Source organism: Melozone crissalis, unplaced genomic scaffold (assembly GCF_028551555.1).
Source record: "Melozone crissalis strain CALT ecotype California unplaced genomic scaffold, PUWL_Pcris_2 ptg000016l_1, whole genome shotgun sequence".
NCBI classification, from domain to species: Eukaryota; Metazoa; Chordata; class Aves; order Passeriformes; family Passerellidae; genus Melozone; species Melozone crissalis.
The window spans coordinates 26,024,042-26,037,313 of NW_026535794.1; the positions used below are offsets into that span (position 1 = coordinate 26,024,042).

The window sequence follows — 13,272 nt, forward strand, 5'->3', positions numbered from 1 at the left end:
AGCTTAATGCTCCCTGGCCCTACAGAAATGTTTCCTTTTTCTTTTGAATCATGAGCAATTTCACTGGCTGGAAGGAGCTTAACTCTCACCCGCAATGAGGCAGGACTTCTGCCACTGCTGCCACTGCCTGACTCTGCTTTTTCCATTATATCTATGACTGCTGACATTTGAGGGTTTTTCCACACGGGTGAATTGGAAGTGATGTTAAGCTGCTGAAAAAGCTTTATGGAGAGCTAGGGAGTTGGAGTTTGAGCTGTTAGTGGGGGGTAGGAGAACGCAGGAGTGCTCTCGGTAGTGACAATGTGGTGGCACAAAGTCCAACAGGGGCAGTAAGGCTTCTTGCTATGACTCCTCTCGTCTTATGGTGAAAATGCAAGTAAATCAAATTTAAGCGTATGAAGCTTGGGGCTTAGCGGCCTAATTAATTTGTGCCACATTCTAATCTGGTATAAAGTATACATTTCATTCTTCTGGTGGTGAACCTGGAGCGAAAAATGAACTGATTTCTTTATCTATCTATATATCGAGATCTCTGCCACCCGCACCCGTCTTTGTGAAACAACATCCTCCATGCATTCTTACAAGCACTATTTGCAATCCCATTGCTGGGGATCACTCTAAACGCCCCCGGCGAGAGGCAGGCTCCCGTTCGGGGGCAGCGCCGCCCCACACGGGGCGCTGGGCGCCGCTCCGGCCGCGGCGGGGGAGGCGCGGCCCGGCCGGGCCCGGCCCCTCGGGCCGCCCCAGGGCCGCCATGGCGGGCGGAGCGCGGCGCCTGTACCGCCGCATCCTGCAGCTGCACCGCGCTCTGCCGCCCGCCCTGCGCGACCTGGGCGACCGCTACGTGAAGGAGGAGTTCCGGAGGCACAGGGCGGCTGGGCCCGCCGAGGCCCAGCGCTTCCTGCGGGAATGGGAGGCAAGTGGCCGCCGCCCCGCGGGGCAGGGACGCGGCGGGGCCCGGCGGGGCGCAGGCAGGCCCCGGCAAGGTCAGGGGCGCCGGGCGGTCGCAGCTGCTCAGGTGTCGGGCTCGGGGATCTCAGAGGTCTTTTCCAGCCCAGCTGATTCTCTCTGCTCGGGCAGAGGAGGGGCGAGCTCCTTGCAGAGCTGCAGAATGCCTTGTGGCTCCATGTCTCTAGGCAGGTTATCTTTTATGGTTCTCAGTGCTTTGCCTCGAATGTGTGTGAGCACACACAGGTATATGTAACAGAGTGGCCTCAGTTATATAGTTAGCTATGTATAAATATATAAATAAAAGTATATGCACAATTATCTGTATGATCTATAATAATACATTGTATAAGCATATATAAATATTTATAACGACATACATAACTAATTGTACAGTTATAATTAGCTAAGTATGGGTGTAAATAGCTTCCCTGTGAACTTGCATTTGATTTTGGAGTAACATTTTTTCATTGTTTCTTAAGGAACTAAGTCTTATGTGAACATTGCTTCTCTGCTTAACACCCCTTCCCCTGAACTTCCTGCCTGGTTTCTCCAAGGAGAGAAAAGCAGATCACTCCCAAGTGACGAGGTTGTAACAAGTTTCACAAGCAGCAGAGGAAGGAGACCTGTAAGGTGCTTTCCCCACATGCCTGGACCCCAGTAGGTATCAGCATATTAACAGGTCACCAGGAGTCCATATGGCAAATGTATAGGCACTTCACAGAGGAGAAGCTTCAGTTAAAGCATGAACACAGCTGCAAGAGACAGATGTATTGACAAGCTTCACATTAATTTTCATGCGCCTTGAATTACTGGCTTGGTAGTACTTTTGAATCTCAAAACTGTTTTCCTTTCTGTGGAAGGAAACTCTGTTCTGCTTTGCAGTGGAAGGTGGTTAGCAAAGGTAGCATCCATTGCCTCCCAGTTTACAGAAGAAGAGTAGTGGGGAGAACTGCCCCATCCCTTCTACCTGCAGTAGCTGAAATCTTAGGGCTTGAAGTAACTGGGGCATCAGGAAGAAGCAGGAAGAAGACTGCCTCATGTACAAAGGAAAGGAATAAATGTATTTTAATTGCCTCTTGCCAACTGATAGATCCTCAAATCAGAGAATTTGTATCAACTTCTCAAATGCCTGATGCTATTGTGATTTTCAATTGCCGTTTACTTAATACTGCTGAAATGTTTCCGCATCACTGCTTTCAGTTTTAACATGAGCTAAAGAGACAAGTTACAGGTTACTATTTCCAGTGCTAAAATCTTCCTTAAAGTAGTTTTAGAAAAGGAAGGAAATGTTTACATTGAAGTATCTTTAGCCATTTTTAAAGTGAAGTGTACAAATAGTGAAAATGTTTCTCAGTTCTGAAATGTTTTAAAGGTAGATTATAGCGAAAATGGTGACAAAAATTAGACTACGAGTAATGAGTTGAATTTTGAAACCTGACATTTAGTGCTATTAGCTATGATATGTTCAAGGAAAGGAAACTAATTTAATAACTGTTTTGAGTGTGTGAATATAAAGAACTTTGCAAATATGTCTGTCTTCTAACAAGATGCTGGGAGATATTAGCATGTAGTTAACATGTCTCTTCTCATCTTTAATTTTTGTTTTGTTCTGAGGTCTTTTTCTCACCCAAATAATAATTTATTTTGAGTGTGAAATTTAAGTCAGACTTTCACATTTTTGGCCTGTGAGACTTGCTTTGCATCTTATGTTATGCTGTGGTTCCCAGCCCCATGAAGACTTGAATGAGGTGATTGAGGAAAGTGGACTGTGGACAAACTGGGATTAGGTAACTCTGGGCTCTAATTACATGCTAATTAATTCATGTTGGAATCAGTCCTTTGACCTGGTTTTGGCTAAGACAGAGTTAATTTTCTTTGTCGTAGCTTGTTCAGTGCTGTATTTTGGATTTAGTGTGAGAATACTGTATTTTGGATTTAGTGTGAGAATAATGTTGGTAATGCACTGTTGTAGCTATTCTGAAGCGTGCTTACTCTAGATCAAGTATTTTTCAGATGCCCATGCTCTGCCAGTAAGGAGATGCACAAGAAGCTGGGAGGGAGGATGGCCAGGACAGCTGACCCAAAGTGGCCAGGTCCATACAGCCTGTAGTGTGTTCAATATATAAACTGGGGAAGTTGGCCATGAGGGTTGATCACTGCTCCGGCGTGGGCAGGCCATCAGTCAGCAGGTGGTGAGCAGTTGTACTGTGCACCTCTTGTTTCTCTTGTATTTCATTCTTTGCACCCTTCCTGGGCAGCAGGACACTCTGAAAATAGGCTGGAAGCTCCAGGACAGGTCTTGCAGGACAGACCAGCATAGCTGTGGAGTGCTGGGTTCTTGCCTAAGAGTCACCCAGTTAGCCACGAGGGAAGCTGAGATAATGCTGCTGTTCATGTAGCTTGTACCATAACTGTACTTCTTGCCTCTAATTTTATTAAATGAAACAAAAAAGAATCAAACCAAACAAATCCACCTAAACAAATCACTGCAACATTAATACAAACTGGTTGTTTAAATTGCCTGTTAAATTTCTTTTTTTTTTTTTGGAAAAAATGCTTACAGCTCTGATAACAGTATTGTGGCATGTTGCACTTCCAACTTTTTTCTTCCCAATTTGCTTGTTCATTAGGCTAAGCATATACCTTGCTGTATGCACTTTGGTGTTGTCAATATTCAGCTTCCATCTGGAAATGTTCTTTCCTCATGCCTTCTGTTGAATGCAGGGCAGGGCATCTGGTACAGGGTGGTATGATGTCTCATGTTACAGAAAATTAGTATTCTTAATTTTATGTTAAAGTAATATATCTTGATGTATATTTATCAGAGGGTAAAGATTATGGATATGATGATTGCAGTGATGTTTCTTGACTTTGAATGAGGATTTCAATATGAAGTGTAATCTTAATAAGTCATCTGAAATGCTTTTTGAATGAAAATTTCCAAGGATGTCATATTTGAACATGAAACTCCTTGACTATTGCTAAATCTCTTCAGGCTCTCTTTGGGTAGTCAGACCTTCTGAATATACTATTTCATAGCCTGTGGTGTGCTTTTTTGTCCTCCAATTTGATTCAAATTAGCTGAACATTTAGAAAACAGGCCTGGCATTTCAATCACATTGTGGTTGCCTCACATAATGCCCCTGCCCCCCTTGCTATTTAAATTATGTTGATTCAAGGGAGCTGGGCATATTAATTCGAGTTTGTGGCCACGTGGGAGTCAGCCTCTTGTCCCAGGCCGTGGTTGCTGTCCCAGCCTCAGGTTCTGCCACGGGGAGGTTCGGGTTGGACATCAGAAGGGATTTCTTAGCAAAAATGGTTGTTAAGAACAGACTGCCCAGGGAGGGGTGGAGTCACTGTCCCTGGAAGTGTTCAGGAGATGACTGGATGTGGCACTTAGTGCCATGGTTTAGTTGACATGTTGTGCTTGATGCAAGGTTGGACTCCATGACCTTAGTGGTCTTTTGCAGTCTGAATGATTCTGTGATTGTGTCTCACAAATGGAATAAATTTCCTTTATTTCTTATGAAACACAGTGGAAAACCTATAGGGAGATTTTTAAGATCAGCTTTAAAAATAAAAGGAGGAGAAACAAGAAGTAAAAAGCTCTGAGATTATATTATTGTAGGATGTGAGTGGTTTGTGTTGTTTCCCTGTAAAGGAGATGAGAAGGGACCTCATCTTGTTTAGAATGCACAGGAATTGAGGGATTTAATGTTAGAGCCAACCATGTAGATGGCTACTGAAGTTTTGTAGGAAACCTAAGCTGACCTATTTGCACTTATAAAATAGGGAAACTATCCATTGAATATTCTTGGAAGAGTTTTTAAGTGAGTACCACCAATGGTGGACTGCAAGTCCATATGTGCTCATGTCAAAGTAGAAGAATATAAATATTGTGGTTTTCCTATCATTGGTATTGGATTCCTAGTTTGTGTCTGGAAACCTGCTGGAAAATATTAAAGAGGGATGATACAAAGAAAGTAAGCTTTGTTGTTCAGGAATTATGCTTCTTCAGGTAGATTCAAATTAAGCATATAAATTATTAATATATGTTCCTATCTATTTTCTAAATATTTAATATTTTAATTAAAATAATTGGTACTCATTTACAGGAGACTGCTGATATAATTAGATTGATACTGATTATTATCTTGGAATGGTATTGAATTAATGTTGACAGGTATCATAAGTCAATTAGTTCAGCAGTCTTCTAAATCATGGTAGCTGATGAGAATGCTTACATAAGATAAGCAATATTAAGGTAGTATTGATTACTTCATTTCAGATTGCAATGGGTTCAATATTCAGCTAAATAATTTAAGTAACAATTTGTTTCACATTTAAGCATTAATTTTGAAAATGACCATTTTGTACTTGGCTTTTTTAAAAAGCCTAACCCTGTAGATGAGAGGGTCTGGACTGTCTCTGAGACAAGCAGAATCATTCGGCAGAATTACACAACATTTTCTCAATTTAATAGATTGAATAAATTGCCTTTGAAATTCTTTGGCCACTCTTGACCCTGAAAATCTTTTTCCAAGCTTTCAAATGAACTGTCACATAGCCTCTCAGGAATGACTGAATTTTTGAATCAGTGCATTTGATGCAATACAAATAATTGTCATTCATCAAATTTATTTTCAGTTGCCTGCGTCACTTGCAGTATTTACTTTGCTGGGATCATTGTGGGATGCTGTCATATCTCAGAGAATGAAGTTGTTCTGATATGTCTTTTTCTGCTCATGAGCAGATACACTTACAGAACTTTTTGCTTCTTAATTTTCTGGGCAAGTATAATCTTCCCTCCCCTTCTTGATTTATTTTTAACCTACTAGCACTCAAAAATATGTTGAAATGTTGAATGGAGAATTTGAAGAGCAAATAGTCAAAGAGGGTGGAAGAGGAAATTGTGGCCAGTACTGGAGTCAGACTGAAATGGGAATGGGATGTGTGGGTTGCCCTTTGTGCTGTCTTTCAGCAAATAATGTAGGTAGTATGAGTATAAACCAGCTGCTGGCATTCTGAATTCTGCTCTCAGTTTCAGTGGAATACATTATATAAGAAATGTTTTCTTTGCCTGACAAAGAAATACAGTTTTTTTGGAAGTAAAATATGTCTTTAGGTTTTTTGCCATTTTATTACTTTTATTAAAGTTGTGAAACAGGATTTTAGAGTAGTATTTCATTTTAACATTACTGGATACATCAGAATTTGCTTTTAGTGATTTTTATGGCTATCCGGATGAAAATCTTACTAAGAGTAAATTCCTACTGAGTCCTGTGTTTTTATCCCCCACTTAGGGTGCTCACTAGTTATTAATCTGTAAGAACTAAATTGGAGTCAATTTCCTGTATATTCTTTTATATTTCTCAAAAGGTAGGAAGGAATTTTGCACTTTTCTGAGAGCCAGGGAGTTGTGTCTGATAAACTGAAGAGCATTTGGGATTAGGGCATGAATGGCTGCAGGAAATCAGGCTGCTGCTCTGACCTGGCGTTCCTGGTGGCCTGCTTGGTTGTAGGATTTGAAGCCTACCTCTGATGAAATTTTGCCTGAGTGCACCCATGATTTGGTGAGTGTCCTGAATTTATATTTATGTGCAATTGCAAAGGTTGACGTTTGTTGTGAATCCCTGTTGTGAAGTTTCATACAAATGAAGCTCTTGCATATTATGCCATCTCTTCCATCCTTTCAGTGCTCTTTCAGTTTTGGGTTAAGAAGCAGGAGCTGGTGTCTGCTTCTCTTCTGTAGAGAATCCAGGGAGTCTGGGAGCTTTCAGAAGTGCTGACACTTGGGGTAGCCTGGTGGATACCCACTGCCTTGTGCATGATGCACACCCATTGCAGGAAGGGGCATTTGTTGCTTCTCACCTGGAAAGCAGCATCCTTGTCCTTCAGGTTCACCTGGCTGCTGCTGAGACCACGGATTTCTTGCTGGGTTGGTTGTTTTGTTTATTTCCCCCCCCTGTGTACGTGCTGGTTTTAGACCTTTACTGTATTTTCTAAGTTCAAAATTTTATAAATTGTAGCATCAGCATTCTCAATGCTTCTGTCATGTTACTCTGCCAATTATCAGTATGCTATCATATCTATGGTTGCAGGTAGCTAGTCAGATGGCTCTTTTGATAACTGCTTATCTGCTAGTTGAAGTTTTTATTTATAACTGTTTTGACACAGCAGGAAATCATATCCAAGTCATAGGAGTGACACCCAGCAGTAGTGTCAGTCATTTGCTTGTGCCAGTCACCTCAGGTACAATGCAAGTATAAATGCATGATGTGCAAATAGGTTTATAAATTTCAGATAGTTTCATAGCATGCCTTGGATATTTAAAATGTGGCATGAATTGAATCCCTGACCTGAAATTTCTGGCAGAATATAGCAATTTTATTAGTTACAACTTAGCTTGAGAAGTTTAAATTGCTGTAGAAGTGGGATGCATCTCTAATGAGTGTTAACAGTTTACTCCTTACATTGAATAGCACTGAGAAGCCACATTTCTCAAGGGTTGAAGATGCTGTAGAACTTTTATGAATGTCTGCTCCATGAGCAGAGACCTGCACCTTCCTAATGAGTCCAGGTTAGTGACAGGCAGTGTGAGAATAGGTCTCTAAATAAGAAAAGAGCCAGACACAGTAGAAGCAGCACCAGTAATGAGCATTTACAGAATTGTCAGTTTAAAAGGTAATTCAGGTTTCCATCTAGTGGTGGTATAAAATCCTGTCCAAGCCAGATGAGACAGCATCTGCATAGCCATGTTCCTAACATATCATTGTACTTGTGTATTTGTGTGAAACTTAGGGACTCAAAGGCCTTTATTATGTATAAATTATATATGTAATAGCATGTCATTCTCAGGACCTCCAGATTTTTTAAAGTTAGAGCTGCAATGACCAGCATTCTGTTATTTTGTGCATTCAGATATCCAAATACTCTTTGAATGTACGTTTATCTTATTTGCTGTGAATTAGGCTGATTTCTCTTTTTCATTATTCCATGACAGCCATTTAAAAAAGTTTAACTTGACACAGGTTATTGAAAGCAAACGGGTTTCTTAAAAGGTTTTCTGCAAGTTGTATCTGTGCAAGTATGAGTTTTGTTCAATTTCTTCCTTTCTCTTATATGTAAACAAAAGAGAAAGAAAAGGAAACAGGAACAGATGAGTATTCTGATTCTTTTGCTCCAGTATCTTAGCCCTATTTTTAGTATTTAAAGTATTTTGCGGTAGAATTTAGAAAACCTACCAGATTATGTTTTGAGGTGAGGGTTAACAGTGATTGAAAGAAAGACCAAGCAGTGTGATGCTGCAAGGATGTTCATTGACAAAAGGCACAGATATTTAAATTGTTTTTTACTTCTGCAGAAAAATTTCCAGTCGTTCAGTCTACGTGTGATTTATTACATAGCAGGCCATACTGTGTATATTTTCTTTTGCACAATTACTTATCACCGCAGGCTGTTCTGTTCTTTGGGAGGGGACACAGTTTCTGCAGGTCCTTTATGTATCCTTCTCAGTTTCTGCAGTTCTTTCTCACAGCTTTTTCTCACAGCTCTTGCTGTACAATCTTCAGCAACTCAAGAGTATTGTTCGTGTCCTTTAATTCATTCTGCTCTGCAACACAAGGTATTGAATTCTGAACTTTGTTGCATTTTAAGACAGGGTAGTATCTGAAACATTACATGGGTCAAACAAACAAACTGAGTATAAATTGCAGTTGCAAAGCTATGAGGATTTCTGCTTGTTTGTATTTTATTGACACCTTCCTTCTAGCATTTGTTTGGCACTTGTGTGAATATTGTCAGCATGTAGTGTTTTGTAAGCATGGTAGGTTTTTTTACCGCCTTGTCAGTGCATTTCCACTATCAACACTGTAAACACTGCCAACTTTCTACAAGTGCTGTCAAGTACCATATTTTGTAATTACTGCAATAATATTATGAGTGCTGTAATTGCATATACTGTATAGATGTGCCTTTCCATCCTGTGTAGACAGAAAATTGATATTTTCTGCAAGTTAAAATTGCATCTGGAGCACATCAGAATTATTGTTTAGAAGCTGTTTTTTTTTTTTTTCTTCTTCTTTCAGTGTAATGTGAGGTTGCACAAATAGAGTTATGCATATTGGAGGATTTTAAAGCCCCAGATTTTTTATATAGAGAGCTATACTTAAGACATACTGATGTGTACCCCTTGAAGAATGAACGAGGTTTTTTACACAGTTCACTAATATTCAAGTAATTTAATTGAATATTGTTTTTTGCAAGAAGGTGAACCTCAGATTTTGACCTCATAATCTTGAATTTAGTGGCATCTTTCACCATTCATGTTGCTTTAGCTGTCTTTTGTAATGCTGAGAGCTTTGGCTGTTTTGAGGCTGAAGCTGACTGTACTTACAGCCATGCATCATCTTGGTGATATCCTGCTTTTTGTGCAGCTCACTTCTGGGAATTCATCGAGCAGAAAATGTCTGCTGAAATATATTTTGTTTCTGTGTCTCAAAGCTGCTAATTTCAAACTGTATTTTTGAAGGATATAATTTAAAAAATAAATTTAATCATAGCGTATGATAAAATGTTTGTACTTCTATCTTTTAAAGGTCGTTTCCAGAAGTAATGTATAGTAATGAGGTATTTCTAATGAACAAGTTAGAAATCCTACTAGAAGCACAGTTACTGAGTGTTGGATTTTAGGCTTATTGAAATGTGGGGAGTTGAGTCCTGTCAATGTCCTATTTTTTATTGTTTCAGGGATATTAGTGAGAGGAGCAGTCTAAGATGAAAGAGCACATGACACGCTTTTTTCCTCGCTGCAGTAACTAGGTAAATTTGTAAAATACCTTCTAAATTGATCTTGCACCCATATTTCAAAACTAGCTAACAAGAGACACAATGTAGATGCATCTTCACTTTCTCTGTGGGAATTACTGAATGGTGTAAACTTGATAAACTAGTTTTATGCAACTTAATGGTATTTTTCTTTTCTTGCTGAACTATTCTATCCAGTAATTTAGAGGAAATGAACATTAGGTCACTGAAACAATTATTTTCTTTTCTTTTTTTTTTTTTCTTCCTGAACTGGAAGAAGTGTGGTGGAAGGGTTTATGTCACCATCACCATTGCTGCTTTGGAGATGTCGTGGCTGAAGGTGTTGGGTGGTGTTGAAAGTATTGATATTTGCATGGAATAAGCCAGAGAAACTATTTTTTTTAGGGGCCATTAAATACTATTTATTTATAACCAGTTTTTTGCTTCTTATGATTGCATAGTGAAAGCATGTGGACTTTGTTGTAGAATTTGAATTCTAATAGGCAGTCTGTATTGAGGTAAGGTTTCATATTACATTAGCAATCCTCGAGACTTCATCACCTTTTGACTGGAGTCTCTAATGCCCTTATGTGTAATCTCATGGCTGATTTTTGACCTGATGAAGGAAAAATGTTGTTCACAAGTTTGCAGTTTTTCAAGTGTACACATGATGGCAGCAAATACTTAGCTAGACAAGCCTTGTTCCTATGCTAGAAAAAAGAGGCTGCTGAATTTTCTAATACAAACTAGAATTCTTACAGATTCAATTATTGTTAAATAATTTATTGTAATACATATTGAGAATTGTTAACTTACTGCTACAAATTTTGAGAAGGCTTTTCAATTAGAAAACTTTACTGGGCTTTCCACCTGGTTTAGTCATAATGTATTTTCTGGTTTGGATTTGCATTGGTAAACAACACTCTTGGGCACAGGGTGTGGCTCTTGTGGATGGTGCTGGGCAGGGCCAGGGGTTGGACTGGTCCTTGTGGGTCCCTTCCAACTTGGCATATTCTTTGATTATAAAATTGAGATCAGCTGTGGGAGTCCCCAGGAGAGTAAGCCCAGAGCAGATGGAGCCTCAGTATGTAGATACAAAACTCTTTTGAAATTAATTTTATTTTTTTTCATAGTGGATCTATTGAGTTTTAAAGCAATTATTTTTGGAAGTGTACTGTAATAGCTCAAGTGCAAATGTTTTTTCCACCAAATAAAAAGTTTTATTGTTAGTAATGTCACATTTTAGATGCTGTTACAAAGTGTGTTGGTATTGCATAGTACTGTTTAGAGTAGGAAGTTTTCTTTAAAAATGAAAATATAGTATAAAATATTTTTTATTCCTGCTGTTATTCCTGGATGCCAGTGAAACATTTAAGCTGCATCTCTTTCTCTTTTTTCTGCCCCTTTCAAAATGAATATGGCATATGTCAGTCATCCTCCATGATATTTTAAGCCAAAAAGTTGCAGGTTGTCACAGTTCCAATAATAAAACCTTGTGGAAGGTGTAGGTCAGCTTTTGGCAGTGGTACAAGTAGGCTGCTCTAAAATGAAGGATATTTTGGTTCATGTTCAGTTGCTTGTTCTGTCTGTGTACTTTATTTGCAATAGTTTAAACTTGATTTTATGCTTAGAATTATTTTTAAGGTGTTCAGGAAATCAGGATATTCTGTTGTTTTCTGGGCCTTTTAAATTCAGTTTATTGTTCACAGGTTAGTACCCTGGTGAGCTATTTAACATCATTATTACAGTGAGTCATTTTAAGAATTTATTTAAGAGATCCATGATGGGAAGGGTTTTAATTAAGTAGCAAACGTGTCTTTTGTTCTTCAGTTCAGCTGCTGATTGAGGAATGGCAAGAAATTTCATTGGTAGCACTAGTAATGTTATTCTGGTTCATGGACAGTTCAGTACCATCAGTGTAACTGAAAGGATTTAGACTGTTGAGAAAAACATCATCATCCTATCAAGAAGGAAGTGAGAGTTGCTTTGTGAATAATGTAAACTCTGATTTGTCTTTTTAAAAAAAAATATTTGTTTTACTGGGGAATCTGATTTTTATGGAGTCTTTGTCTGCCAGCAGATGCTACTCCTCAGCAGCAGAGTGTTTCCCACACCTCACCAAGTAGAGGAAAATAATTGTGGTAGACCCTTGTTTTTAGATATGAACCAATTAAATATTTATATTGCTATAAATATGCTATAAACAATTAAATATTTATATTTTACAATGGAGCTGTTTTTAAAGGTTTGTTTCCTGCTGATGCATTAAACCCCAAGGCTGCAAAAATGGTAGGGTGTGAGGTAAGCTGCCTTTGTTCTTCAAAGTATTTTAGTTAAACAGAGGATGACCCAGAAATCCTTTGGGGCTCAGGGAGCTTCATTACAGAAGGTGTAAAGGTGTCTGTGTTGGAATTGCTGAAAAGATGTAATGAGAAAGCCTTGGAAGCTGGAGTCTCAATGGCTTCCAATAGGCCAAGTCCTTGTAAAACCTTTAAGCATATGGAAAAACAGATGGCCCAGTTTTAAGTGTAAGAAGGAACTAAGGAATGAAAATAGACAAGGAAATCCTGGTAAGAGTATTCTGTTTGTAATTTCTAAATTTTGAAAAGACATTATGATTATGTGTCCTGGGACATGAATAATGACATACTGCTATCTAAACTTCAACAGCCAGTGTTTTTAGCATCTGGTGTTTTGGATATGGGCAAAACCTGTCTTGGTCTCTGTAGACATCTGCAGTAGAAGACTATTTTGATAATTGTCAAAAATGGTTGGACCACCAGACCCTGGATTGAGATGATGGGAGTCACCTTTCCAGCCTTGACCCCTTCCATCTATCTGGCAGTAATGGAAATACTCCTGATATAGCTGTCAAGTTTTTGACTTTTCACACAGAACCACCTGTGTGTGTTGTTTCATTCTAAAGGGTTTTGATTTATATCCTGGTGAGAGAAGATAAGTTTTATATATATATACACACATCTTACGCCTCCTCGACTTCAAAAATAGTGCAGACTACTTTCTTGTGGCTGGTGGGAAACCTGTGAAGATCTGGGGATGCCATTTGAGCCCTGGAGAAAAAAACTGTGAAAAAAGCCATCAGTGCCAGTTTTATTGCATTCCCACATGTTTCCTGGGAAAGTTCTCCTTTACCTTCTAGTTTGTGTTCTGTAGTTTGGGTTTCATCAGCTCTTCCTTGGAAATTCTATATTCTGCATTTTGTTTTGTTCCCATCACTTTCAGGAAAAAGTGTTTCTGACTTCATTTGTTGTTACAACAAACCTGCTTCTCCTAAGGATGTTTTCTGGAGCATTGATTAGTGTCAGTTATCCAGTGTTAATAGACTTAAGTGTTTCACAGACTTAATGTTCTAGATGTTAACTATTTCCAACTTTTTGGAATTTTTTTTTCTGTATTCATATACCTACAGCTGTGCAGTATACATGCATGGTGCATTTCAGGGGTTTGGCACCATCTACGTCATTGAGAGTTTAATGACTTTAATTTGAAGCAAAG

General features: G+C 39.0%; 1 protein-coding gene and 1 long non-coding RNA gene across 3 annotated transcripts in view; both read left to right on the top strand.

Annotated features, from left to right (window-relative positions):
- Positions 1-754: 754 nt before the first annotated feature.
- Positions 755-13,272, top strand: part of SDHAF3 (succinate dehydrogenase complex assembly factor 3) — a 28,799-nt gene continuing 16,281 nt past the window's right edge. Inside the window, exon 1 of the mRNA XM_054273799.1 lies at positions 755-916. Within this exon, the coding sequence (XP_054129774.1) occupies positions 755-916 (162 nt within the window). The remainder of the gene's footprint in view (positions 917-13,272) is intronic.
- LOC128935435 (uncharacterized) lies at positions 2,616-3,313 on the top strand. 2 transcript variants are annotated; one of them, XR_008482947.1, is made up of 3 exons: positions 2,616-2,738; positions 2,965-3,044; positions 3,210-3,313. It is a non-coding gene; the product is annotated as an uncharacterized LOC128935435 (long non-coding RNA). The 2 variants fall into 2 exon arrangements; XR_008482948.1 differs by having other exon boundaries at positions 3,213-3,313.